Raw genomic sequence first — 27,050 nt, forward strand, 5'->3', positions numbered from 1 at the left:
AGGCACAATTGAGGCAAGGAAAAGGCCCTGCCCCTCAAACAGCTCAGTCAGTGAAGGGTCCAGCCAGCAGTAGGCATTGAGGTGAGTGGGAAGTATCCTTCTGCCCACCAGGTAGCTGAGAAGCAACAACCTCTCTTATGGCCATTCATGCTGTTATCTCCCTGCTCAGGCTTACTGTTGCTTCCTCACATGAACAGTCCAAGGTTCTCTCATTCAAGTCTCAGACAGTGAAGCAGAGTTCAGGGGTGACAGGGCTGGGACTGTAACCTAGTCTCCAGTCTTGCCAAAGGGAATATGTCGGGCTGTCTGAGGAATGATAGAGCTGCTGGCCAGCTCTGGTATATATATATTTGGCAGCAGGGTGCTCAGCACAGGATGGAAAAAAGGACAGGTAAAAATCTAAATAAGAAGGTGCCCCTTTCCCACTGGGCCCACACTCACCAGCTCACAGTGTGGGGGAGCTGTCCCATGCTGCCTGAGGTCAGAGAGTAGAAGCCAGAGATGTCAGAAGTCTGCAGAGACCTGTGAACTGCAGTGGAGAGGGCCAAGTGAGCTAGCCTGACTTGGAGGCCACTTTAGCTACTTACTTGCATTCTAGAGCTTCCTGTTGGGGGCCTTCTAAGATCCCACCCTCCATGTTAGGGTACCAGACATGGCTTTGTTCAGGACTATCCCAGTGTGATAACAGTGCTGCATTTATAGGCTAGGGAACCAAAAGCAGAAGGGTTGGGGGACAGGTGACTTGCCTAAGGACACTGGCTGGTCAGTGGCAGAGATGGAGTCATTCAGGAATGGGAGGCCAGGCCTTGCCACTGATAGTCAGCAACTGGGGCCTCTACTGCATCTCCCCCTACTCCCCCGCCCCAAGTCTGGGGGAACCTGGCCTGTGGAGCCAGGGTTTCAAGCACCCCCTTTGAGTCAGCAGGTTTCCCACAGTCGACAGTGGCTGATTTCAGAATGACTTCGCCTGAGGCTGAGGTGAATCAGCCATCACAACCACCACTTTCCATTTTCTCACTGGGGGAGGGAACAGCTACAAGTTTTATAGTTAATCAGCTTTACACAGATGCCAGCTCTCATACTGGCATTGGGAGGTCACTCAGGATTTAGGTTTCTACCTCAACTTGAAGCCTTCAGATTCTGACCTGGCACCATCTCTCCCAGCCCTCTGGTACCTCCAAGGTCCCCTGATCCACTTTTCTGGCATCTAGGAGGGCCCCAATTTTGCACAGCACTAGGTTCTCTAGTTGTAAAAAGGGCCCAGCCACCTGTCTCGTTGGGCCCCTCCCCATCCCAGATCTGTACCTTGCTTCTGGTTGATGTCGGCCGGTGCAGGTGTAGGGTGTGGGCTGCTGAAATGTTCATAAAGAGGAGAGAGTTGGGGGACGCCATGGGCAGGCTGACTGGCCTTGTTGTGCTGAAAAAATTAGGATGGATGATTGTGGGGAGACCTGATGCAGGAAGGCACAGGGCTTGAGGCTATAGCTGAGGGGGGAGGGGGGGGCAGCCCAATTGTCAAAGGAAAATGGGAGTGGTCAAAACCATAATCTTCATAGGAAGGGGGTACCACCCAAACCAAGCTGTGTCCAGTGACCCAAACCTCCTGCCCACCTCCTCCTCCCCAGAGTTTGCTCAAGCTATCCCACCTCGTAGAGTGTGTGCACTCAATTCCAGGAGGCACATCTTCCCTGTCCACAAAATTCTTGCTGGCTCCCAGTTTCAGACATACTCCAGTTTCTTTGAGGCCCTATGACTTGCTCAGAGCCTCTGGGCCAATGGTTCTCAATCTTTCTAATGCCATGACCCTTTAATAATACAATTACTCATGTTGTGGTGACCCCCAACCATAAAATTATTTTTGTTACTACATAACTGTAATTTCGCTACTGTTAACGAATCATAATGTAAATATCTGTGTTTTCCAATGGTCTTGGACTCTACAGCACATGTGTCAAACACAAGGCCCGCGGGCCAAATCCGTCCCGCCAGGCCTTGCAATGTGGCCCGCACCGCGCTGTCATCACTGCACTCCGCTGCGTTTCCATCACAATGACAGTTTATGACTGTTCAGTAAACCATTCGGCCCGCGATTTAGGCTGGATTTTAGATTTTGGCCCCTTCTCTGATTGAGTTCGACACCCCTACTCTACAGAATGTGTGCGTCGCTGTAGAGCCTGAGACCATTTGAAAACACAGACATTTACATTACGATTCATTACAGTAGCAAAATTACAGTTATGAAGTAGCAAATAAAATAATTTTATGGTTGGGGGACACCACAACATGAGGAACAGTATTAAAGGGTCTCGGCATTAAAAAGGTTGAGAACCACTACTCTAGGCTGATACATCAGGATATGGTCTTAGGAGCTTTCTTTCCTTCTCCAGCCCTCAGACTAGGGGTCCTGACTCTGACCTTCTGTGCCACCTCAGTCTTAATAGGATTTGTTGACACAGGCAAGAGCCCCCACTCAGCCCTCTAAATCAGGGGAGGGGCCAAGTGGGGCCAGGCTTCCCCCAGGGCCAACCCACCCAACCCCACACTTCCTGTTTGCTCATACCACAGGACTCTTACTTTTCATACTAGTCACATGGATCTGTCATGAGATGACTCAGGCCGAGATGGGGGCTCCCCATTTGACCCAGGCATTGGGAGTTGTTGCTCAGGGCCAAGGCCCAACTCTGCATATCCTCAGCACACATCTGTATGGCCCAAGGCCATGGAGACATCATCTACAACTGAGGCCCAAATTCCACTCAGAAAAGTCCATCTGTGGGGATGCTGGGAGCACTAATGAGTGACTTCTGATCCATGGCACAGAAGGAATGGGATATCTCTGGGACAAGACAATGAGAGGTTATGGCCCTGTGGGTGAAATCTCCCACTAGTGGAATTTAGCCCAACTCCTAAACATCTCGGCACAGGTCTCTTAGCACTGGCTGTTGGGGTCCAGGGTAAGGCTGCAGGGAAGATGGGGTAAGAACTGTATAGAGTCCAAGTGAGAGGTTACCAGGTGGGCACAGGCTCCCATACCTCCCAGCAACAGTTCTGGCCTCCATCGTTCCTACATTCCTGTTCCATGGAAGCTTGAGGCTGGGCTATAAATTGCATCCTTCCCTTCAGGGAAGGTACTGACACCGCCACCTATCAGTCGCCTGCTCATCTGCCCATCAGGATCAACCTTACGTTCCAGAGCTAATTAGCCTGCCTTTTGTCCTCAGGCAGACAGGGTTAGATGTCCCAATAGCAGTGGCTCCTCCTTTGCAACTGGCGTACATATGGCACCATAGTACCTTCCTGAGCTGGATGCCTTACCTCTGGCTGGAGCCCTCCGGGCCTCCTTGGGCAGGGCAGGGGAGCCTCCCTCTGTCACTCCCAGGGAGGGCTCTCTGCTGTGAACTTGAGTGAGAGTGGGCCAACCACATTCAGCTCCTATTTCTAACATGTGTGGCCTTCAAGAACTTACTACAATATCTGAGCATACATTTCCTTGTAAAATGGAGATGATCAGAAGGTTGTTGTGAGGATAAAAACCAGACAGTACCCAAGAGCTCAATTATTTAGTTGTCAAGCAATGAGGAAGGGACATGTAGGAAGTCTCTTTTTCATCCTACAGAGCTTTCACAGGTGCAGAGAAATGCTACTCAGTGTTTCCCTAGCCCTCTGGTGCTGGTCCCCACACAGGCCAGACAGCTTAGGCCTGATTATGCCAAGTGTGTTGGGGGGATTGAGGGAAGGGGAGTGTTGCCTGGAGATGGCAGCATCACCTGGGGAGGGTAATGTAGCACCATGCAGTCCCCAGGCCTTGGGTGCTGTGACATTCCTGTTGCTGTTCTGAGGCCAGGTTTCCTGGGGAGTCGCTTTCTTTTATTTCCAGCACTGAGCTCAGACACAACTGACAGTGTGGGAATGGAAGGTGGGATGTAGGATCATCAGGCCTGCAGGAGGCTGGAAAGAGCGGGCTGGGACAGCTGTTGGGTATGTGGATGCATGTGAAACCCTTCATATACTTAGTGCCAGGCACTATGCCAAACACTTTGCAAGCCCAGTTTCCTTTCTATCAGGGTACTTACTAGCTCTCATTTCTCTTATCTGTAAATCCTCCCCCAGCTACTACCTCATGTTTCATTCCCCTTTTTATTTAAAACCTCAACAGATCTGTCTGCATTCACTTCTCCAGTTCTCAGCTCTCGTCCTCTCTCCAACCTAGCTAGTCTCTTGCCCTATCACTTCACCATTTGACTCTTGCCAAAGTCTCCATGACTTCCATGTTGCTGATCTGATTTCCCCCTCCTCCTCGAAACAGTTTCCTCGTTAGTCCTCCACAATGGAATTCCACACTTAACCTGATTTTTCTCCAACTTCACAGGCTACTCCTCAGTTTTGGTTCCATCTCCTCATCCTCTTCTTGACCTGACCCAAAATTGGTCTTCAGTTCACTCCCAGAATGCTCTAATCCATGGCTTTAAGCATCTTCATCTGATGACTCCACAGGACAAAAGACAGTTCATTTATATCTCCAGCCCTAACTTCTCCTAGAAACTCCCCTCTCCAAATGCTTGCTTATAAACTCTACTCAGAGGTCTAAAATGCTACCCAAATTCAATATGTCCAAAGAAAAACCTCTGATTTTCTGTCCCAAATGCTCCTTTCCATCTTCCTCAATTAATGGCAACTCCATTCTTCCAGATGATCACACCAAATACCTTGGAGTCATCCTTGACTCCTTTTTCTCTCACACCAATATCCAGTTTGTCAGCAAATCCTAAGGGCTGTATTTTCAAAATATACCTAGAATCCAACCACATCCTCCTTTCTTCTGATCCCCTACCAAGTCCATGTATAGCCACTTCTCACCTGGATGACTGCAGCAGCCTCCTGCCCCCTCAGCCAGGCCTCCATCTGGCAGCCACATAATCAGATCACATCCTCCTCTGCCTCAAGCCTTTAATGGCCTTATCTGAGCCTACAAAGCTCTACATGGCTAGATCTCCCTCCCTCTCTAACCCTAATACTACCTTGCCCTCTCTTCCTCACACTATGCCAAGGACTTCCCATAGGTACTTCGGCCTCCAACCTCCTTCTCTAGTTACTCCAGTGATAATTTTTAATTGGGCCATGAGGTGAAGTGAGTGAGTTGGGAAACTCATCTCAGGGCTCTCTGATCTTTTCACTATGGGACCCTGGGCCAGTTTGCCCCTTGTAAAAGGAGGATGAGAATATCAGCCCTGCCTACCTCACTGGTCACAGATGCAAAAACCCTGCTTTATCCTACAATTTTTAGGAGCCGGAGCCGAGGGCTTATGAAGGAAGACGCTTCCTGGAAACTTCTCGGGACTTTTGATCCTGATACCGTTTCCCCAAAAATAAGACAGTGTCTTATATTAATTTTTGCTCACAAAGATGCGCTAGGTCTTATTTCCAGGGGATGTATTATTTTTCCATGAAGAATACGGTACACATTTATTGTTAAATGAAAATAAAGGAAATTTATTACCTGTATATGGTACGGTAGTACGGTAGTTGTCAACACAAACCAGACAAACTACAGTATCAAGAATTTACTCATTTATTCAGTGACAAGCATGTCATCTTCTGGAACATCATCATAACAATCCAATTCCTGAATTTCCTGGTGAATTTCTTGTGACTCCATTTCTTTCAGAATCAGTGGACCAAATCTCTCAAGTTTAGCGTAGGGGGCCTTATTTTCAGGGGGATGCCTTCTATTTCACTCAGAAGAAAACCTGTAAGTAGGTCTTATTTTCGGGGAAACAGGGTAGGTTCCTAGGATAGTGGTATCAGCCCTGTCTAGGCTTCATAGCAGTCAGGAGACTGAGCCTCAGGGTTCACTCCCTCAAAAACTTGGGACCCTGGTGGCAGTCATTCCACTATTCACTGTCTGAGGGCATAAGTGCCTGGCGCCCTGTGGCCCAAAGGTGGAATAAACACCCTCCACACCACAGGGGACTTCTGAGTCTACGATCTTACTTCCGAAAAGACCTTGACATCCAGCCCTAGTTCTGGCTCCTTGGCACTCAGGGCTGCCAGCCTGGCTTCTGCGTGGGCAGTTCTGACCCTGGGAAGTCTTAGGAGCAGAGCCTAAGACTTCCAAGGCGCCAGCTCTAGGAAGACAGTCCACTCTACCTTGGAGCAAGGTTGGGGCGGAGAGGTGTTGGCTCCACAGCAAGTTTCTGGGCAAACCACCCTCCCTGAGGAGGGCTAGAGCTGACCCTCGTTGGTCAGGCTGGTTAAGCTCTAGGTTGCAGCACAGCTCAGGTTAGGCCTAGGAAACCACAGAATTCAGCTCAGCCAACATCCTCTGGCCTACTATGTGTGACAGAACAGTGGGGTGGGGCGTTGTCTGGTGGACAAAGGGTTCATACTGTCTACCAGCCTTTCCTGGGAACTAGGGAAAAGCCTCATTAAACAGGAGCCTGCAGCCAAAGCACAGGAGAATTGCCAGGTGGGCAGGGGTAGGGCAGAGCCTGCCAACAGCTGGAGGCCCTGAGGTGGCCAGGGCTCCAGGGTAGGGCATTGAGGGCCTGGCCAGTCCTTCCCACGTTCATGCAGGCTGCCCTTCGGCTTCACTCTCCAACCCCCTCCATGCCTTGTGGTGGTACATAGGGGGAACTGTCTGGCGCAGGGCCCAGTGTCTCATACCCCTCTCAGCCAGTGGAACGTCCCGCTCCATGGCCTCAGCACAAGGTTATCCCACGGCCAGGCTGCCCAGACACAGGGTGGGGTTGCCTAAGGCTTGGGTTGTGTATGGGAGCCCAGTGACAGGAGCTTCCCTCCTCTACCTGGTGTTGACTGTGCCCAGCCTCAAAGGGAAGGAGGCCTGGGTCAGTTATCCCCACCAGACCCTGAGCATCGTGATGGTGTCTTTCTTACCTTTGAGGGCAGTGTGTTGAGCACAGAACATTAAGTGCTCATAGCAGACTAGACTGTATAAATGATTGACTCAATAGCAGTCCATAGTCCTTGATCAGGACACCCTAGAACCCCTGTTCTTGTTCTTTATCTTTGCCTGTAGTCCGCCCTTCCCCCAGAACCCCTCCCCCATCCTCCCAGGTGGTTCCAGCACTCAGACCCTGGGGCAGGGAGGCCATGTTTGCTACAGTCTCCGCGGAGGTGGTCCGTCCTACTGTTGCATTGCTCTTACTGCTCTTGCCATGACAAACTCAAAATCTTGTCCCAGAAGTGGTCCTCGTCCTTCTGGGGTATTTTCATTAGCCCATGGCTGGGAAGTCCTTCCTGTGGTGCCCCAGCATGCCCTCTTTTTGAGCGGCATGGAGGCAGAAAGGGGCCCAAGGGCAGGGCTGGGCAGGCACAGGTGGGAATGAGGGACTCCTGAGATAGATCTCGTCTGCTCTGAAGTTGAGCTTGGGCCTGGCTAGCTGGCTCCCCCCTCCCCTTCCTAACCCCCCCTTAACTTCCTGCAGGCTCAGGTGAAAAATAAACACAGTCGGCATTTTCCCTGCAGACCGCAGCGGTCTGCTCACAGGCTGTGCGCACCCTGAGAGCCCTTGCCACCGCCAGCAGAGAAACTCCCTCGCCTCTGACGGTTGACTCTGAAAACCCCCAAACGCTTGAGCCCCACAACACTTTCCCAGTGAAGAAAGTTGCTGCTTCCTCTGCCCTCAAGACAGAGGTTGAGGAGAATGTGGGGCCGACGAGCTCCTCCAAAGAAGGCCTCCCTGTGGCAGAGTCTGTGTCAAGAAAAACCCCCCCCCCTTACCACCACGCCCTCACACGCCCCCACCAGAATTCTTAGTTGGTTGCTATTGGCAGACGCATTCAGTCAAGATATATTTACTAAGCTCCTACTGTGTGCCATGCAAAAGAATGTTCCAGGTGGAGAGAACAAGCATATGTTAATGAGAGGTGAGTGTTTATCATGTGCTAGGCATAGTTCTGAGCAACTTACAGAGTTCAACTCATACTCCTAAAACAAACCTAGGATATCAGTATAATTATTCCCATTTGATGGGTGAGGAAAGTTGGGCACAGAGGGTTATATAGCTTGCTTAAGGTCACACAGCAGTAACTGGCAGAGCTTGGATTCTACCCACTGTACTGCAAAGGGTCTATGGCTATTGTGGACAGAACAAGGGGGAATGAGGAAGGGAGTCCCAGTCCTAAAGCCACTGTTCCCTTTCTCCAGCCCAGTTGGTCAGAGTTACCAGAGCCAGTGACTCCCTGATCCTAAAAATGTTCCAGCAGGTTCCTATCACTGGGGTTCTGGCCACACCCCCTGCCTGCCTGCAGGTGATCAATGGACATGGCCCCCAGAGCCCTAGCCCACATCACTATGGCACAGCCACATCACAGCCATGCCCCACTGCTCAGGCCTACTCTTCTCCTACCAGATGCCCAGCTCTTCCTCTTAGCACCTTTACCTATTCCTCCCTCTTCTCAACTCCTGGCTCCTCGGGGTTCCCGATGTCTGCTGCAGAGCTAGGAGAGGTCCTTGGGAACAAGCCCTGAGGAGGAGAGTCAGATCCACACCTTGAGCCTCTGTTCTTCTTTGGCAGGGCCTGACCAGACAGAAAGGTGGGCTATTGATAGTTACTGTTCTCTCCACCAAGGCACAGAAAAGAAATCTATAATAATAAAAGCATAATATGCTAAATTAGACGGGACGACCTTCCAGATGAAGCCGTGGATAAAGCTGCTGCGGCAGGGGCCATGCCCCTTGCATTAATTTCATACATCAAGCCTCTAGTAGTATAAATGTCACATGTGAGGCCAGACAGCCACTCTCATCTCTCCCTTTCACTGCTCCAGCCACTAAGGGCCATGCTGTTTCCTCTGCCTGGAGAACTCTTCCCCTCTTGGCTTATCCAATTCCCATCATCGTTCAGGACTCATCATAAATGAGACTTCTGGAAACCTCTCCTACCCTCCCCATTTGAGCAGGAGTCCCCTGCTAAGGCCCACTGACTATAGCACTGACTCAACTTTACTGTCAGTGTCTGTTCACCTGTCTGCATGCCCTCCCTAAGGCCTGAGATCGTACCCTGCTCTTTCTATTATGTAAATTAAAGCTAGGCCCTCGAAGTTGTCTCTCTCGCACTGTGATGGATGTCTCACCCAGTGTGAGCCAGTATTTAGGGAGATGTGCCAGCACTGGACAGAGCTCCTTGGCTGGAGCTGGCCACAGGGTCAGTAGCTCACAGGAAGATGAGAGTAGCTGAGGCCAGTGCTTAGAGTCAGGGACATTCTGCCTGGCACTTAAGACCCTGAACCTCCTCCTAGCCTGACTTCTGCCTGCCTGCAATACCTCTGGGAATCAGAATGACCAGACAGAGCCAGGGCCACCACTAGTTCAAATGGTACCTTTGTGCTAATTAGAAAAAGTATCCCTTCCTCTCAAAACACCCAGGCCCATGCCAGGACACATGACTTGGGGGAGCATACTGTAGCCTGGGTTCAATTCCTTGGCCCAACTCCCTAATGATTTTGGTTCTATCATAGTAGCCCTACTCAAAAGGCCCCCTCCAGTTCATGTCTCTTCCCTACCTTGCCAGGAGCCAGGCTTGTCAGCTCTGAACCAGACTCCATCCATAGCCTGGCTGTGAGCATCTATTACTCAGGCCTCGATCAGTTCTTCTGGACTCCTCTCCCAACTCTAGGCAGCCCCAGAGCTCCCTCAGACTTTGTATCTGGAGCTGGGGTCCACTGTCCAGTGCCACTGGTGCCTAAATTAAATGCTAAGGATTTTGGCCAGCTGCTGAGTGAGAAGCTCCCCCAAGTCCTGGGAACAAGAGAATGCACTTCTCAGAGGGAGGCAGGTACCCCAAAATCTTCCAAAGGGGACTGCTCCTGCATATCAAGTGAGCCTCAATTTGTGGACTCCTCCAGACCCCACCTCTGCAGATACACCCCCAGCTGGGCTTGTGCCTTTTATCCTCAGCCTCCGCTCTGAGCCCTGCTGCTGAGGACATGGTGCTCTCCAGCCCGAAAGCTCCCCACCCACAGCATACTGGATGTCTTGTGCCAGACGCCCACCCCAGACCACAGAGCCGTGGCCGAATTGTCTGTGGAGCTACAGGGCTGGAGGTTGGCTGGGCCACACCCTTGTGGACCAAGAGGCTTGGTCCTGCCTGCTAGCACCGGACTGTTGCCATGGTTGCACAGAGCCCTGCCAGGTGCGTGTGACCAGTCCACCAGCTGCCTGGCCTCGACATCAGATAAGGGGGCCCTGCCACAGCAGAGGTGAGGACTGGGTCCCTGCATGCAGCTTTGGCAAACCACAGGCCTGCTCTAGACCCAGCCCAGCCGAGGCACCCTCCGAGCTAGCTGAGCCTCCTGAGCTGAGTGGCCTGGCCCACAGCCTCCAGCGGTTTCTATGCATTCGTTTGTGTTTTCCTTCCTCCTCGTTGAGGTGAACGCCCCTCAGGACAGGATGTTTTTAGAGGAAAATACAAGCTTCCGGGAGCTGCTGCAGCCGAGCTGTTAGCTGATGCTACAGACACACTGTCTGGGGACTCTGCAGCAGCCGCAGGTAGTCGCTCACTGGGTCATTGCCCAGTCATCCAAGAGCCCACCGTGGGCCGAAGCAGGCCAGGACACGACCAAAGAGCTCAGCCTGTCTTTGGCAGAAGGTATATCAAGGCTCTGGGGAAGGAGGCATTTGAGGAGCTCAGAGATTTTGGTCCCCGGGGAGCAAAACCATAAGGCTTTGTAGAAAAGGCAGGAAGAAACCAGCAGAGGCACAGGCTTAGAAATGGCAGCCCGCACTACTAAAAGCTGACTGTGTGCCTAGTTAGCACCTTGCAGAGTTCTGTTCCCCGCCAGAGTCCCACCAGTCTTCCCAACCACTTGGTGACTGTGCAGATTTTGCAGGCGGGGAAAGGGAAACCCATAGAGGTTCGACAATTTGCTGAAGTCTCTCAGCAAGTAGTGATAGATCTGGATTTGAATTCAGCCTTTTGTGGTTCCTGGCCAAAGTTCTTTACCACCCGGCCTCACAGATTAGCTGGTAGTGTGCCAACATGGAGACCAAGGAGCCCGTGGTTCCCAAATTCCTCCCCCCCCCACACTGGGTCTCCAGCCCACTGGGGAGCTGGGACCACCAATTCTGCCAGCAACTCCTTGTCAAGAACCTTTCTTGGAACAAACTAACTGGCAGCTTGGCTCTGACCTCCACCTAGCCTTTTGTGAAGGGTGCTATGACCCTGTCCTTGAATGATTTTGGTTCTATTATAAAGGACTAAAGGAAAAACGAGAGGTTATCCTCCCTCAGGGTCTGGCTGTTGCTCTCCTCCTCCACATGCCAGGAGGGGTCAAAGAGCCACTGGAGTGTGTCTCCATAGGGCTTATCTAGAAGAGTAAGTGTGCTGCCTAGGAGTGAGAGCCAGGAGAGCCTTAGCCAGGCCCAGAAACTCGGAGGCTGATGGTCAGCAATGGCTCGAAAGTGGAAGGGACAGACTTGGAGATCTCATCTCCAGCCTTGGCACTGTATCCCTAGCCAGATTCATTCCAGCCAGCTTCTGAGGAGCAAGGGTGTCTGAGCTGCCTGGCCTGTACTAGTCCCAGGACAGTTCTGCCTTGGGCCATAGGCAGGAAGCTCACTCAGGCCTAACTATTACCGGTTAAGGACCTTGAGGCTCTGCCTGGACTCAGCGGAAGGGAATGCAAGCAAGGAAAGGAAAGAAGCTGCTGGAGGCTTCAGGCCCCAGTGCTGCCACCCAAACCCCTCCTGCCCAGTGTGAATGGGAGAGGAGGGCAGAGCTGCCAACTGCCACAGGGCCTCCTGTGGTTGAGTTAGGGGTTCCCAAACCACACCAAGCAGCTCTTACAGATACACACCTGAGTGTAACAGTATAAAATACAGGGGAGAGGGTGAAATGCCAAATTGCTGGGGGTGTTGTGTTGGGAGGGATGGAACGGGTGGTGCCAAGGAGACCCAGCTGTAACTATAAACTAATTTTTAAAAAACTGAGTGGAGAGATAAATTGTCTAAGAAGCAAGGAAGCATGGCAGTTAAGGGCAGTAAAAACAAGTAGATGCCTGGGTTTAAATCCCTCTTTCAGCATTTACAAGGTGCAAGTCTCTCCCTGCCTCAGGTCCCCAACTGTGCCATCGCTATACCTCACTGGATTGATGTCAGGATTAAGGGAGTTAATAATGACAAACGCAAGCAGGTCCCTGGACCAAGGCTTTTCAGGAAAGCCAGCCTTTGTGCCAGGCTGGGGCTGCTGGCCTTCTATTTCCTTTGGATTATTGCCTGATTGCTATCAGCTCCGACTGCTGAGCTCCTGACTGGCTTTCAGTGACTAAAATCGGGGGCGGGAAGCAGAGGATGGTAGCAATAGAAAAAACTGCTCTCAAAATGCCCTTGGTTCAGGGCTGGCAGTTGGCTCTGGTTCACAAAAGCTTTCCCACTGACGCTGGGGGGCACATTCAAGGATGCCCTCAACTTCCTCAGTCCAGCCATTCTCAGTGACTCAGGGTCTAGGAAACCCTCCAGCCTAGCTCTAGACCACACAGAGGACGGCGCCTGGGCCCAGAGAAGCCCAGCAATGAGCTCTGAGCCTATGTCATGCATCAAACCTGATTCAATTTTAAATGTCATTTATAAACCCTTTTCCAGGTAGCATTTATTTTGGAAGCCCGGTGCTCCTGCCTCTAACCAAGAAATACAACCTCTTTGCCCCTGGGAGCCCTGACCTTGCCAGGCATCTGAGGAGTTAAGGGTCCAGCCCTGACCCAAGCCCACAGCTGTGAGGTCACATGCAGCGGGGCAATGAAAACCAATCTTTCCTTGGGGCCAGAGGAATCCAGCTGGATCCAACACATGAACCCAAAAGAGTAAAGAAAACACTCAGCTTCTTGGCCTGCAATGCCCCATCTCCACACATTCAATAGCATAGGGGCAGGGCAGCAAGGACCATGGGCTTTGAGATAAAACAGACCTGAGTCCAAGTCCTGATCTGCCAGGTACTTGCATGATCGTAACCACTCTGAGCTCAGTTTCCCTATCTGCAAAATGAGAGCAATAATAGTATCTGCTTTCTTGGCTTCTTGCAAGGATCTTGATATTGGAATTAAAACCCCTGGTACAAACCTGGCATTATTGCTATTATTATTCTTTCAACAACTGTTTGCAAACACCTACTATGCAAGGCACTGAGATTGCATCAGCGAAGAGGACAGATGTGGCCCAGGCCCGGTAGATCTCCTCTAGCCTTTCCAAAGGCTAATTCAAACCATCTTCCCTGAACCCCCAGCTCGTCATTGACATCAATCCCTGTAGCCTAAGCAATCCCAGCTTCATCTGTTCCCACACCCTGTGTATTGCGGTCACCCCCCAGCCCCACCCATGGGGTTGCCCACCACAGCTGGGTGGTTCCTGGGCTGCACCCTGATTCAAAGCCAGCCAGCAAGCTCTAGGGTGGTGGCCACAGCCTGGCACACAAGCAGTGGCCTGGACCCTCAGCTAGCTTATCCCATCGGAGACCTCACTGCTGCTGCTGCTGCTGCTGCAAAACTCTCCATAGGCTGCCTCTCAGCATCTCTGAGGGCCCGGGCCCACCCACCCTCTGCCTGCCTGGCCACAGGGCCAGCCACACAGCCATATGATTTGAATGAAACTTCAAACTTAATGACTTTCATGCTGGTTATTTAAAACGCAATGTAATTTTCTTAAACACCCTATTATTTCCTTTGATAGTTACAAAGCTTCCCCCAATCCCATAAGCATGTTTATTTTTAGGGAAAAGAGTGGTTTGCAGTTGGTCATGGAGACTATAGGGAAAGGGAACCCACAGAAAGCGGGGCAAAGAGTCAAGCCCAGCAGCCTGGTGAACCACGGCCGCTCTCGTTTCTGCTGCAGCAGGCTCTCCGCGGCAGCCACGGGACCCGGGGCAGGCCCCCGCCCTTCTCACACCAGCACAGCAGCCAGCGGCCCTCCTGTCCACCGTCTGACAGTGGCCAAGTCCCCCCTTCTGTGTTCTCCCTCCACAGGACCTGTGTTCTCATCTGTAAGATGGTTCCAATGGCTTCACCATTAACTTTCCCATGGACACTCCAAGCATGTACAGCACTGAGGAAGGGGTCTTAGGGCCACCAGCACACTCCCAACCGCTTCCTCCTTGGCTCTTTCAGACACACTGCCCTGGGTGAGGCCTTGGGGCTTGAAGCTTTGACCAGCTGGATGAGATCTGCGCCCAGATAAAGTGGCCCCAGGCAGTGGCTGCCCAGGCAGGGAGGGTGGGTGGGTGTGGTCCTGTCACTTGGGGCTCCCTGGCAAGGGAGGTGGCCCGGTGGTGGGTGTTCGTGCAGAGGTCAGCTGAGCCTCACCAATGCGGGGCGTCTTGTGGGAGTGCCTATTTTTAGATTCCAGGCTTTCATGTGGCCGAATGATGTAGAGTTTACAAAGCATCGGTAATGCGTTTCAGATGGCGGCCCAGCAGACTGGGAGGCTGGGCCTGCTGCCACCAGAGCCAGGTCAGAGTTAGTCAGAATACCCGAAGCCTGGGCTCTCATCACCTGTATCTCCCTCCCCACAATCCCTTCTTGTCTGATGGGGAGGCTGGCCCTGGATCAATCCTTACAATAGCCCACTCATCCAGCAGGCCTCTCCAGCCAATACTTATCCGAAGCTCAGAAATCAGCCAGGGCCAGGGATCCCCTTCCCCCATTTTAGAAGAAGAAACTGAGACCTTGAGAGGTTAACACATTTGCCTGAGCTCATGTAGCCATGAGAGGAGCTGCTCTGGTCCTCTGGCTTCCTTACTCATCACAGCCCCCTGGCCTCATGGGTAAATGGGGCTTTCTAGGAGGGGCCAGCCCACTGTTCCCTGGGGCCACAGCTTGCCCACCCATGCCTACAGCCACAGTTGTATACCCATCATTTGGAAGCAGATAGTGGGGCCCAGACAGCTCTCCTGTCCTTGGAGGGAGAAAGTTGGTTGTTTTAATGGGAGGGGTAAAGGGGCAGGGGGAAACTTATTTGGCAGAACATCCCCTTCCTCTGACCTTTGGGGAGCGCTAGCTGTAGAAGTCCGCCACAGTGTGAAGGCTCTGTATCCCCAGTCTCCCTCTGGGCATTAGGCCCTGTCTACTGACACAGCCCAGGCAGGCAGTCTCAATGGGTGGGACAGGCTACACAGGCAGCCTCCCCAGAGGACCAGACTCAACGTGCATCTCAGCTCCACCCCACGCCAGGGTCCCTACCCAGTAAGGGACAGTCTCTTCACCCATCAGGGGACTGAGCCAAGAAGGGGCCATGTCCTCTGACCATGACAAACCCACCCCGCTGCAGCTCAGAGACTTCATGCATGTGAAGGATGACATGGACTACACCTTTTAGGACGGGAGGTGGCACCCATGCCCAAACCCCAAGCATCATAGGTCTGTGAGCTGAGGCAGCAAACTGCCTGAAGGAAGAAGCTAACAAATGTCCTGGTTCTCAGAGAGTCCCCTTCTCAGACTCCTGGAACCTCCGAGTCCTGCTAGAGACAATGCTGCCGAGAGGTGCTCTCCACACCCTGGCTGAATCACTGATGGGTGGGACCTAACCTCTGAGGTTCAGTTCCCTTTAGTAAACAGGGGGCCAAAACCCTCAACTCATGACCTTGGAGAGACTGAGAGTCAAACACAATAACACTAAAATGGAAACTTCCACTTCTGAGGTACTCTTGCCTTGCATGTGCCAGCACTCTTGGGCCTCCCCAAAGCCCACCCCTCCCCAGGCCCTGCTCGCATCTCAATTACCCTGCACCTACCAACATCCTGACCTTTGTGCTGCCACATGTGCCCACCAGACACTCCCAGGCTCTGGAACCAGCACTGCCTGGGCATCAAGGTCACATGCTGGGCCATCAGTATCAGCCCTGTTTCTCTTCTCATGGCCTCCACAGACCTGGGCTTTGGTCAAGAAAATACAAATTTCTCTCTCACACCTATGCACAAGCTGTGTCCCCAAACCTTGAGTGTTCTCTCTTTCTCAACTATGCAGGTTCCTGGCCTCCTGGGCTGCCCCCACTGGCCTCTCTCCCTCCTCGGTGCCCTTTACCAACTCAGGCAGAACCTCAAAGCTGACTGTGAGCGCACAGGAGAGTCTCTTGGCCTTGCCAGGACCGAGCTCTGGGAGGGCAGAGGCAGCTGTCCTCTCAGTGTTGAGACAAGGCCAAGTATACAAGCAGGGGTGGGGGTGGGGTAGGAGCAGGTGGTTCAGTAACTGCCATAGGGGTCTCGGCCCAGGAATCTAGATCCAGCTGAGGGCTCAAGGGCCAGAACAGCTGTCCTCTTTGCACTGCCCCAGGCGAGCTGGCTGCTGAGCTGAGGGAGAGCATCACGACTCCAGCCCAGTCTCAGCTTCAGGGGTGCTCAGTGTCCTACACAAGGGTCATTATCACAGTATTAACAATCCCTCCCACAGTGGCTTCCACTCATGAAGCATCTACTATGTGCTAGGGATCTAACATACACTATCGCAATCCATTCCACAGAAACCCATGGAGGTAGGAACTCACATTATCCTCAATTTTAGATGAGGAACCTAAGATCCAGAGGGGTTAAGTAACTTACCCAAGGCCACTCAGCCAAGAAGTGGCAGATATATTTGAGGGTGGGTCTTCCAGAATCAATGCCTTCCCTTCCACTCTCCTAAGGAGCCTTCCCTGACCTGATCTTACTGTTCCCACCTGCAGAAGAAGGGTTGTTACCCGAGGATCTGGACACTTTACCGTTGGGGGAGGGAGGCCCTGTGACCTGATAAAACACCTGTTTCCTCCAACAGAGTCTTGTTTGTACACAGTGGCAGGAAGCAGCCAGTCACAAGGTATGAGGGAGTGTGACTGTAAGTCTTCAGGACCGCAGCTGCCTAAGAAGGCCCCCTATCTCACCATGTGGCTCTGTGTCCATCCTGATCCTGCCAGAAGTCAGCAGTTAAATGACTTGAGGCCAGTGCCCCTGGAGCCCATTCTCACAGCTCAACTAAATCTCCTTTCCCGCAGGGACAGAGCATGGGAGTCTCAGGAGGCCCAGGAGGCATGGTCTGCTGGCAGCTTCTACCAGGACCTCCCTTCAGACCCACTCACATCTGAGCCTCTGGGCACCTGGGGAGGTGGACAGAGCTGGTACGAATGTCCCTATTTGCTGGCTGTGGAAACTGATTTAGTGAAACTGTGGTAAGGATGCAGGAAGAATACCTGGGTCCTGGCAACCAACCCAGGGCTCTCTGTTAGCCAGTTCTAGAGGGCAGCCCTAGAACTGCTGTCCCTGGGAACAGGGTGGGGCAGGGTCTGCAGGATGGTCCTTCCTGGTCCTGAGAGGCATCAAGGGAGAACCCTTGAAAGCAAAGTCCGATTGTGGGAGCAGCTGAGGCGGTGCTACAGATTTCCCAAATACCACAGCAACACCACATGGCCTTCCAAGTCATGAAAGAATGCAAGTCAAAATAACTTCTAAGTCCCAATGCACAAGACACATCTATTAAATGAATGATGAGAGAGAAAAGTCCGCATTAGCCATGTACGTTCAGGCCCTGCAAGGACCCCAAAGTAAACTGGGGCTACAGGGAAGCAAATGCCAGATTCTTCCTCTTGGTCCCCTAATTCTCCTTGGATACTGTACTCCAGGAAAATAAACAAAATAGCCACTAAGGAGTGATTTCTACAAAACAACATTTCCCAACCTGCGAGCAAACTGGAGGCCACAAGAGTCAACATTCGAGATAAACAAGTGAAGATGCTGAACATGGTACTGTCAGGGGGCCTGCACACATGCACCCCCACACCAAAGAAAGCATCGCGGTAAGGCACAAAGGCTGCATGCAGGGGTGACTGTGAGAAAAGGTCTCGGGATGGTTCAGAGACTAATGACTACGTGGGTCTCTTCCCTTTTTTTCTTACAAAATAGCTTAAGCCCCTATCATACTGTGTAAAGGGGTTCTGTATAGCTGAGGAAAGGGGACTCTTTCAGATAAGTACTTGGGGTGGGAGAGGATTCTCAGAATAAGCTGAGTGGCTCCTGTTCTGGCCCAGGAATAGCACTTCCCCTCCCAAGAACCCTGGGTGAGGTAGAGCAGTGAGGAGGGGTCCTGTGCACCCGTGTCCGCACCCTAGGGCTGGCCCCAGAGTTCAGATCCCCTGGCCTCTATGGCCCAAAGTGGAGATATAGCCCTCTAGATGGCAGTCCACATGAGCCCACCAGCCCCAGAGGAGCCAGGGCAGCAAGGGAGAGAGCATCATTCATGCCCCTGCCCCCACTGTCACAAGCCCAGGCCACACCAGCACTTTCCTGGGCACCTCCTTGGCACTTCTGCCTTCTGACCTCACTCCAATGTCGGGAGGAGGGCTTACCACTCCCATTGTGCAGATGAGAACACTAAGGCTGAGATACTTCCCCCCGCCTTTTTCTATTATCCTCACCTGAGGACATGTTTATTGGTTTTAAAGAGAAGGGGAGGAGAGTAGAAACATGGATGTGAGAGGAAAAGATTGAAACATCTATTATATGCACTCCTACAGGGATCGAACCTGCAACTCAGGTATGTGCCCTAACTGTGAATAGAACACCCAGCCTTTTAGTGTATGGGATGATGCTCCATCCAATTAGCCACCTGGCCAGAGCAGGCTGAGATACTTTTGATGGATGACCTATCTTTGGTCCAAGCATGGCAAGTACATATAAAGCAGGGCCAACTTTGGCCAGAGAGGCTGTGAGGGTAGGCAGCCATGACAGAGGGTACCAAAGGAGGTCTCTCTGAGGTGGTGACCTTTGAATTAAGCCATGAATGAGGAATGAAAAGGTTGTAGCTATGTTAAGAGCTGCAAAAGAATTCCGAACTGAGGGGACAAGTGCAAAGGTCCTGAGGCGAAAAAGATTCTCATTGGTTCTAAAACTTATCATGACACTGACTTGGCTGCTATTTAGGGAGAGAAGAGTACGGTGCTGATGAGGGGGGTGGTCAGGTGCTGGCCACCCAGGCACTCAGGATGTGGTGAGAGGTTTGGACTTTATTCCAGAAGCAATGGGAAGCCACTGCAGGGTTTAATCAGGTGGGAGATGGGATCTGATTTATGTTGTTGGTTTTTAAATAGACTTTTATTGATTTCAGAGAGGGACAGAGAGATAGAAACATCAATGATGAGAATCATGAATTGGCTGCCTCCTCCATATCCCCTACTGGGGATCAAGCCCGCAACCCGAGCATGTGCCCTTGACTGGATCAAACCCAGAATCCTTTGGTCCGCAGGCCGAAGACACTCTATCCACTAAGGCAAACCGGCTAGGGCTGATTTATGTTTTTAAATGACTCCTTTGGCTGCTATGTGGAGCCTGGAGTGGCAGTGAGGGTAGGGGGTAGTAGGTGCAGAGGGAACCTGGAGGGGGCTACTACTGCCATCTGGGTGAGGGTTGGAGATGCTTGGGCTTGGGGGGTGGTGACTGAAGTGGAGAAGTGGGAAATCAGGGATATCTGGAGGGGATCCCAGGTGCCTGCCAGGTCTCTGTCTTCACCTGTCGGACAAGCATGCCTTAGGAATTTGCTTAGCAGACCCTCCTCCTGCGCTAGCTCTGCCCAGGACACTCCCAGCTGGGTCTTTTGTGACAGCACTGTCCAGCCAGAAGGGAGTCTTCTCCCCTCAGCCAGGCGCTCCCAGAGGCGGAGGCTGGTTCTGGCCCATCTAGGTGCCCAGCCTAGTGCCAGCCTCCCTTCTAACAGGCTTCACTCCAACCAGAACTGGTGATCGACCATCAGTAACCCTCCCCAACAAGGCCCTGCTGCTCTCTCTGTAGGGTGTGGAGGGCTGAGTGGGTGCATCTCTGCAGAGCTCCCCTGGATAGGCTGGTCATGTGTCAGCAGCACTTCCTTCCTATGCTCGTCTTGCTCACACCCTCACCTCCTGCTCCCTAGGGACTTGTCTGCACAGCCCCACCTGGACCTCAGACCTTGGAGTCAGGGAATGTGAGCCACCTGGCCAGGAGCCCCAGCATGAGTCCACTGCCTCGCTGGGCTCCTCCACCTAGAAGCTGATGCCTGACCCCCTGGCTTGAGGCACTCCCGGTACCAGGAAGGATACAGTGCTCAGACAGAGGGAACAGTCCCGAGTCCCTCTGAGAGCCAAGAACCTCAGGTGTATGTTTTCCCCCTGTACTGAGATGTAATTCATGTACCATAATATTCACCATTAAAAAGTGTACAATTCAGTGGCTTTTAGTATATTCATATGGTGGTACAACTGTGTCCACTATCTAACTCCAGAACATACTCATCACCCCAAAAAGAAATTCGATTAGAGTCCATCCTCAACCCTCTTCTCCAAGGCCCTGACAACTACTAACTTACTGTCTGTCCCTATGGATTTGCCCATGCTGGACAGTTCATCTAAATAGTAAAAGGCTGCCAAAACCGGTTTGGCTCAGTGGATAGAGTGTCGGTCTGCAGACTGAGGGGTCCCAGGTTTGATTCCTGTCAGGAGCATGTACATTGGTTGCGGGCTCATCCCAGTAGGGGTGTCCAGGAGGCAGCTGGTCAATGTTTCTCTCTCATCGATGTTTCTGGGTCTCTATCCCTCTCCCTTCCTCTCTGTAAAAAATCAATAAAATATATATATATTTAAAAAAAATAGCAAAAGGCTCATCAGCCTTCCAGGCCACTGGTCCTCAGTGGAGCCCATGGAAGGGGTCACAGAGCAATGTGGCTTCGTATTTCTTTTGAGATGAGGATTTGTACCAGACCACAAGTCCTGTACATTCAAAAGCCTGTGTTTCCCTCAGGAATGATGCCTTACTCATCCCAGAAGCCCCTCAAACTCTGGCCCAGGACCCACTCAGTGGCCTCCACCCCCATCCCCAGGTCTCGGAGCAGAGGAAATAAAACCAAAGTAAGGAGTGGCTACTGCTCTAGGCCAGTAACTGTGCAAACCCGCATTCGATGCCTGACAAACATCAGCCATGAAATAAACTCTGACCTAATTCCGCTTACCCAAACAGAGTCTACAAGACCCCACGTACCCAAGAGAAACTAACTTTGTTTTGGGGGGCGATCTCCCTCTGCCCTGTGGCAATTAAGCGTGAGGTGGTTACTTGGCCCGTCTCTCCAGGCTAGGCTCCGGTCTGCCTGTTTTGAGGTACCCAACGTGGTAGCCACATGGACATTCCATCTAGACATGGGCAGAGAAGGTCCCTGGCATGGGTCTCAGAAGTCAAGGGATTGGTCTTGAGCTCCTCAGCACAACGGCTGACCACTTGCACGCTCTCAGAGAGGGCCGGGAGCCTCGTTCTCAAGCCCCTGGGCTGGGGCTGGGCAGCCTGTCATCTGCGCTGTGAAGATGGGCTCAGGAAAGCACCAGCTCTTCCTCAGGGCCCTGCAAGGGGCTCCTGACCCACTTGAAGAGAATATTTTTCTGATTCTAGACATGAACCTTGAGTCACATGATAAACATGCTCCCAAAACATAGGGTCAATTAATTTTGCTTTTTAAAAAGCAAAACCATATTTTAAATGTCCGTACAATTCTTCTGAGTAATGCAATTTGCTTATAAATACTCTTACTTGCTATTTGCTTGTAACTATCAAGTTTTCAGAGAGTGGAAGGGAATGGGAGAGACAAACATCGATGTAAGAGACACAACTATCGGTTGCCTCCCTCATGTGCCCTTCAAGGGAGTGCTATTGACTGGAATCGAACCCAGGACCCTTCAGTCTGTGGGCTGACACTTAAAAGAGGCTCCACTACATTCACATACATCTTCCTTACACAGTGCCACCCCTACTTAGGCCCTCGCCTCTATCCTTGCCCACACCCCCTGAAGCAGCTGGCACCAGGGCACTGAGAGTCAGTGCCAGAGCCTGTCCTCCTCCTGTGTTCCCAGAAACTAGGCAGCAGGGAGGCAGCAGCTGAGTGGGGAGGAGAACCAGGGGGGCTGCCCTTATGGGAGAGGGTATGACATAAATACATCTGCTGTATCTTGAGAAGGATCCCAACTTGAAAAAAAAAAATCCAGGCCAGGAGAGTGGTGGTGTACCCCGCCCCCATCCTTAGGCTGGCGTTGGTTGTGGGTCCACCTACTTTTTGACCAATGTGAACTAGAGGACACCAAATGGCCTCATCGTCACACCCCTGCAGAGAACGAGGCCCTCCCGCTCTGGGCACCCTCCCGGCACTTGCCCAGGCCATGAAAGGAACTCAGAAACACTGCTTTTCCTTGCACCATGTGGGATCACAAGAAGCAGGAGGGCAGCCTGCCCTGCTGGGCTTGTTCTCGGGCCCAGGCTTTTTGTCTAGTCGCGGTTATCACAGCGACTCCAGCCCCCTGACCGTACAAGCAAGCAACTCACCTGCCAGGGGTATGGCAGCGGTGGGTTATGTCAACTTGGCCCCAAATCGAAGGGCTTGCTCCTTCTAAGGGACCCCAAAAGCATCTTTGTTAAGCATCTGCTCCTGTGGGGTAGAGGTCTCTCAGGAGAGCTGCTGCATCAGGTGGCAAGGTCAGTGGTCAGCACCCGTCCCCGCTAGACTTGAAAGGAAGCAAACATCTAGCTAGAGCCACCCCTGAGCAGAAAAAGAACACTCATCCAACTTGTTCCTTCTATAGATGAGAAAACAGGGGTTCAAAGGGCAAGGAACTCACTTCCTGAGTCGGCTGTCTACAAGGTTTTCCATCCTGGGTTTCTGGAGGGAAGCCTCAGTCTCACCTCCCACTGCCTTCAGCACGAAACCCTCATCTCCGGATCAGCAAGCCAGGCAGTCACCCTCCTCCCTCTGGGCGACCCCATCAGGGGACCCACCTACACTGTGCACCCAACATCCGCCAAAGACAGTCCCCCAAACCTTTCACGTACTCTAGGAGCTCTAACCTCACCCCAACTTCGGCTACCTGAGGACAATCTGAAACACTAATCTGAATTTTTTTTTTTAAGTGCAGCTTAACTGCTCCAAAGCACTCAGAACAGGCTCTTCACACTTGAGATCATCTGCTCCAATGGTCAGAAAAGCATGGTTCGTAATGATCATGAACTCTTTTCAAACCACTGGGTATGTAAACACACTTAATTTACAAATTCATCAAACAGGCCCTTTACCAACATTACAGATTTGAAACACCTCAACAACCCTCTCGTGGTGCATTTGAGACCAAGCCAGCTTCACTTTCCGCACACGGTGTTTAGGCCCGTTCTGTTGCAAGGTGCACTCATGCCAGTAAGGGCAGAGCAAGTCGCGATCCACAACCGGGAAATCTGAAGCCCACCAGCTTTCCTGCCAGTTCCTCCCAGCACCAAGGCTTCGGGCTTTCCGGGGGGGTGGGGGTGGGGGGTGACTAACTACAAAGCTCACAGCTCAGACCACACTATGCACACCACCCTCAGGAGTCAGGGGGATGGGTCTCAGCTCAAATTGACTATGAGAAGATTACACCCCAGCATCACCAAGCACCGGGATAAGGCCTACACACCTGCTCGTGAGCAAGCTGGAAAGACAAAAGTCAACAGCCAGCGGGAAGTGGCATCCCCAAGGCCATCCCTCCTTCCTTCAGCAAAGTTCTCCTCTGACTCCCATCTTTCTGGGCACGAATGGGAAGAGAGACCAGAACAGAATCCTCCTGTATCTACTTTGTTGTAAGTGAAAGTCACCTCTTGCCCGGGCCTCACATACCTGGTCCAGGAGGTCGCAGGCACCCGGCTGGGGTGGGGCCACTTACCAGTGGGGGCTGCGGCTGGGGGTGCTGCCCCGCTCCCGAGGGGGGCGGGTAGTGCATGAGCAGATTGAAGGCGGAGTAGACGGTGTCTTTGTACATGCTGCTGGCGCACTCCGGGGCCTTCAGGCCTGGAAAAACCACAGCTGGGTCAGCCACGCCAGCCCGGGCAGCTAGGGCTGAAGGCTGGCTGCTCTGGAGAGCAAAATAAGAATGGCCAAGGGGTCCCTTTCAAGTTCGTGAGAAGAAAAGGGATGGAGGTGCCCTTTGCCAAGTTTCTTAGGTCCAGGCCTTCCCTAGGCGGCCCCCACGGGACCCCCGCGCCCCCAGGCGGCCAAGGACCCTTGGCCAGCGCTTGCTCCGCAGGACAGGGGCTTAGGCAGTCACCTGGGCAGCAGGGGAGGCGGAGATGAAGGGGGTCTGTTTACTCATATAAAGGTCAGGGCACCGGAAGTGACTCGAGCCCGGAGGCGCCCGGGAAACCCGCCCCCCACTCTCCCCACCCCCTCGGTTTTACCGCCTCCTGGAGCCGCAGTTGGGGAGGGGGAGGAGAGGAGAGGGGACGGCGCCCCCTCGGTTCTCTCCCTCCCTCCCTCCCCCGGAGGCCTGGGCCTTGGCGGGGGGAGCGGGGAGGGCAGCCGGGTCGTGCAGAAACTCACCGTCCTCCAGAGATTCTGGAAGTTTGTCGGGGAAAAGTCTCTGCGAAGTGTGTTCCCGCCCGAGAGCCTGCGGGGAAATCCAGAGAGGCCGTGAGGGGCGCGGGAAACGCTGGGGACTCCGGGCCGGGCTAGAGGGGCTCTGAGGGATGGGGACCCCCTGGGCCGCGGAAGGGAGGGGCGGGTCCGCTAGAGCCCGAGTCCGGCCGCGGCCGCGCGCGGGGAGGAGCGGGACGGGGGCCGGCGCTCACCTCGGCCCCGACCTCGGCCTCGCCGCGGGCCCCGGCGCCGGCCCCCGGGACCCCCGCGCCGCCCGCCGCGCCCTCAGACTCATTGACCAGCGACGACTTGAGCTCGGCCAGGTCGCGCTCGGGGCCCGCGGCGCTGTCGCGGCTCTTGTCCTGCTCCTCGCCCTCGTCTTGGAAGGCCAGCAGCTCGTCGGGCGCGCCGAGGTCGTCGCCGCCGCCCGCGCCGCCCCCGCCGGAGTCCAGCTGCGGCATGGTGCGCTCCGCCCGCGGGGCGCGGGGCGCCGAGGTGCGGGGCGCGAAGCCGGCCGGGGAGCGGCGAGCCCGAAGTCCGGACCTACGAGCCAGGAGCGCGGCGCGAGGCGCGCGGGCGGACTCGGCCGGGACGGGCTGGGGGCGCGGGGCGCGGGGCACTGGGCGCGGGCGCCCGGCTCAGCCGCTTCGGGAGCTGGCGGGTCGGAACATCAAAGGCGCCGCCGGCGGAGTGCGGGGGGCGGGGCGGGGCGCCGGGGGCGGGGCCCGGAGGTGGGCGTGACCAAGCTGCCCGGCCCCGCCCCTTCTCTCCCGGGAGAGGCCGGGACGCGCCCAGGGGTATATTCTTAAAGGGCTCGCTCCCCCGGGGTAACCTGAGCGAGGCGCCTGACACCCTGGAAAACTGCGGGGGCTTTAAAGCCGGAGCCAAAGTGTGCACTGCGTCTGTGTCCGGAGCCCAGGGCGTCCTGGGCTTGGGTTCGGGCACGTCCCGGAGCTTGGGGCTGCTCCCAGGCTGTGCTCCCACCCGCACCGGCCGGAACCGGCCTCCTCAAAGCCCACTTTCCAAACCTGAGCCCATGAGGCCGTCCCCGCACGGCGCGAACACAGCACGCGCCCTTCACACGTTCACTGAGTGCCTGGTACATGTGGGGCTCCTACGTCACGTCTGTGAGGGCCTCTCGGCCAAGTGGCGGCCCCGAGGCACGAACACAGCAGCGGGACTAGGAGGAAGGACCCCCGCTCCCCCCGCCTCCATGGGGATCCTCCAGCCACACCCTCTCCCTCCCCGGCTGTCCCAGCCCAGTCCCAGGCCCTGAACCAGCGGTCGGGGGCTGCCAGGCAACTCAGCGCGGGAAGAAGTCTCGCTCCCGCTGAGCCTGCTGACCCCGAGCCCGGCGCACACGGGGCCTCGCACGGCCCAAGCGGTCGGGTCGATCCGCCCGGAGGAGCGCGGGAAGGCGCGCCGGCTGCATCGCCTCTGCAAGTCCACCCGGGCCTCCACAGCCCGCTGGCCTCGGCTCAGCCCCCGGGTCTGGGCCCCTGTGAGCCGCGGCGCAGTGAACCGCAGCCACCAGCAGGTTTCTGTGCTGGAGTCAGGGTAGACGGTCCCACCTCTCCCAAGAACAACTGGGAGAGGGCATTTGGAGAGGGAGGAGGGTGCCTTGGACGCTCCTCCGGCTCAGGGCCTCCCAGGACCCCTGGCTGCGGTGCAAAGTCGGGCCGGAAGAGAGCCGCGCCGCCCCTCGGGGTCCGGGCTCAGCCTGGCTGGCTGCGGATCAAAGAGGCGAGGCCGTCCTTCCCCGCGTGCAGATCCTATCTGCGCCCGCCCAGCGGGGCGCCGCGGCCCCTCCACTCTGGGCTGGAGGGCCCTCCTCTCCTCCCTTCCGGAGGAGGGAGGGGGTGGGGGTGGGCACTAGTGCTCAGTGTGGCCTTGGAAGGGAGTGGAAGACCCTGCCCATTGAGTGTCCCGCCCCCCCCCCCCCAGCCCAGTCAGCTTTTCTGGTGTGAGTTGCCGCTCAGTCTCACCTCATCCCCTCTAGGGGAGGGGGAGGGGCTCCAGCCAGCCTTGGCCCAGGCTCAGGGGGAGAGTTCAGGAGGAGGGGCCCATGCGTGGCCTCCCCCACCTCAACCCTTGAAGATGTAAGGCCTGGCTTTGGGACGAGCCTCCCCTGTTCTAGCCCAGTGGGAACAGGACCTGCCCAACCCAAAGGCTTTGAGGGTCTTCCTGCCCTTTCAGGTGAGCCCAGCCTAGCAGGAGCCTCTTCCAGGACAGAGTTCCCAGGTTCATGAAGACACAGGCTCACGTTTTCTCCAGGCCTTAGAGAAAGGGGAGAAGTCAGGTGGCAGTGAGTGAGTTTGTTTTTCGCAAGAGGGCTAAACTTTTTCAGCTTAAAATATTAGCCTTTAATCAGAGATTATGAACTTCGTTTTATTGGTGTGAAAACAGCCTTTCTTTACTGAAATGATGGTGAGAACTGATTTTTTTTTTTTTTTAATGTTCTTATTTGGCCAAAGAAAAACTTGGCAACTCTCTGTTCACGCTCCCACCCCCAAATTTCTTTGGGCATTTTGTAGGACTCTGAAATCCCCAAGTCTGGGAGCCATTGCCCTGTGGAGTCATGGCTCCAACCTCTTGCCCTGCCGGTTGGAACAGGGAGCAGGCAGGTGAGAGGGAAATAGGTGTGAGGAGGGTAAGGAGGAAGAGACAGGCTGACTTCAGATATCCACATCCACACCGAAAT

At 54.0% G+C, this 27,050-nt stretch overlaps 1 protein-coding gene across 7 annotated transcripts in view; it reads right to left on the minus strand.

Moving 5' to 3' along the window:
• The window catches only part of TCF7 (transcription factor 7), a 33,738-nt gene extending 8,747 nt beyond the window's left edge, over positions 1 to 24,991 (minus strand). For 4 of the 7 annotated variants that reach the window (XM_045576570.1, XM_036425383.2, XM_036425382.2 and 1 more), the window contains exons 1-5: positions 24,562 to 24,989; positions 24,314 to 24,380; positions 23,661 to 23,785; positions 1,306 to 1,417; positions 442 to 529 (exon numbers count right to left, since the gene is read on the minus strand). In XM_045576570.1, coding sequence (XP_045432526.1) covers positions 442 to 529; positions 1,306 to 1,417; positions 23,661 to 23,785; positions 24,314 to 24,380; positions 24,562 to 24,810 — 641 coding nt within the window. In that variant the 5' untranslated portion in view covers positions 24,811 to 24,989. Of the gene's footprint in view, positions 1 to 441; positions 530 to 1,305; positions 1,418 to 23,660; positions 23,786 to 24,313; positions 24,381 to 24,561 lie in introns of all 7 variants that reach the window. The other 3 variants (XM_036425375.2, XM_036425381.2, XM_036425380.2) reach the window with 2 other exon arrangements.
• Positions 24,992 to 27,050: the final 2,059 nt, after the last annotated feature.

This window comes from Pipistrellus kuhlii, unplaced genomic scaffold, assembly GCF_014108245.1.
Source record: "Pipistrellus kuhlii isolate mPipKuh1 unplaced genomic scaffold, mPipKuh1.p scaffold_m20_p_8, whole genome shotgun sequence".
NCBI classification, from domain to species: domain Eukaryota; kingdom Metazoa; phylum Chordata; class Mammalia; order Chiroptera; family Vespertilionidae; genus Pipistrellus; species Pipistrellus kuhlii.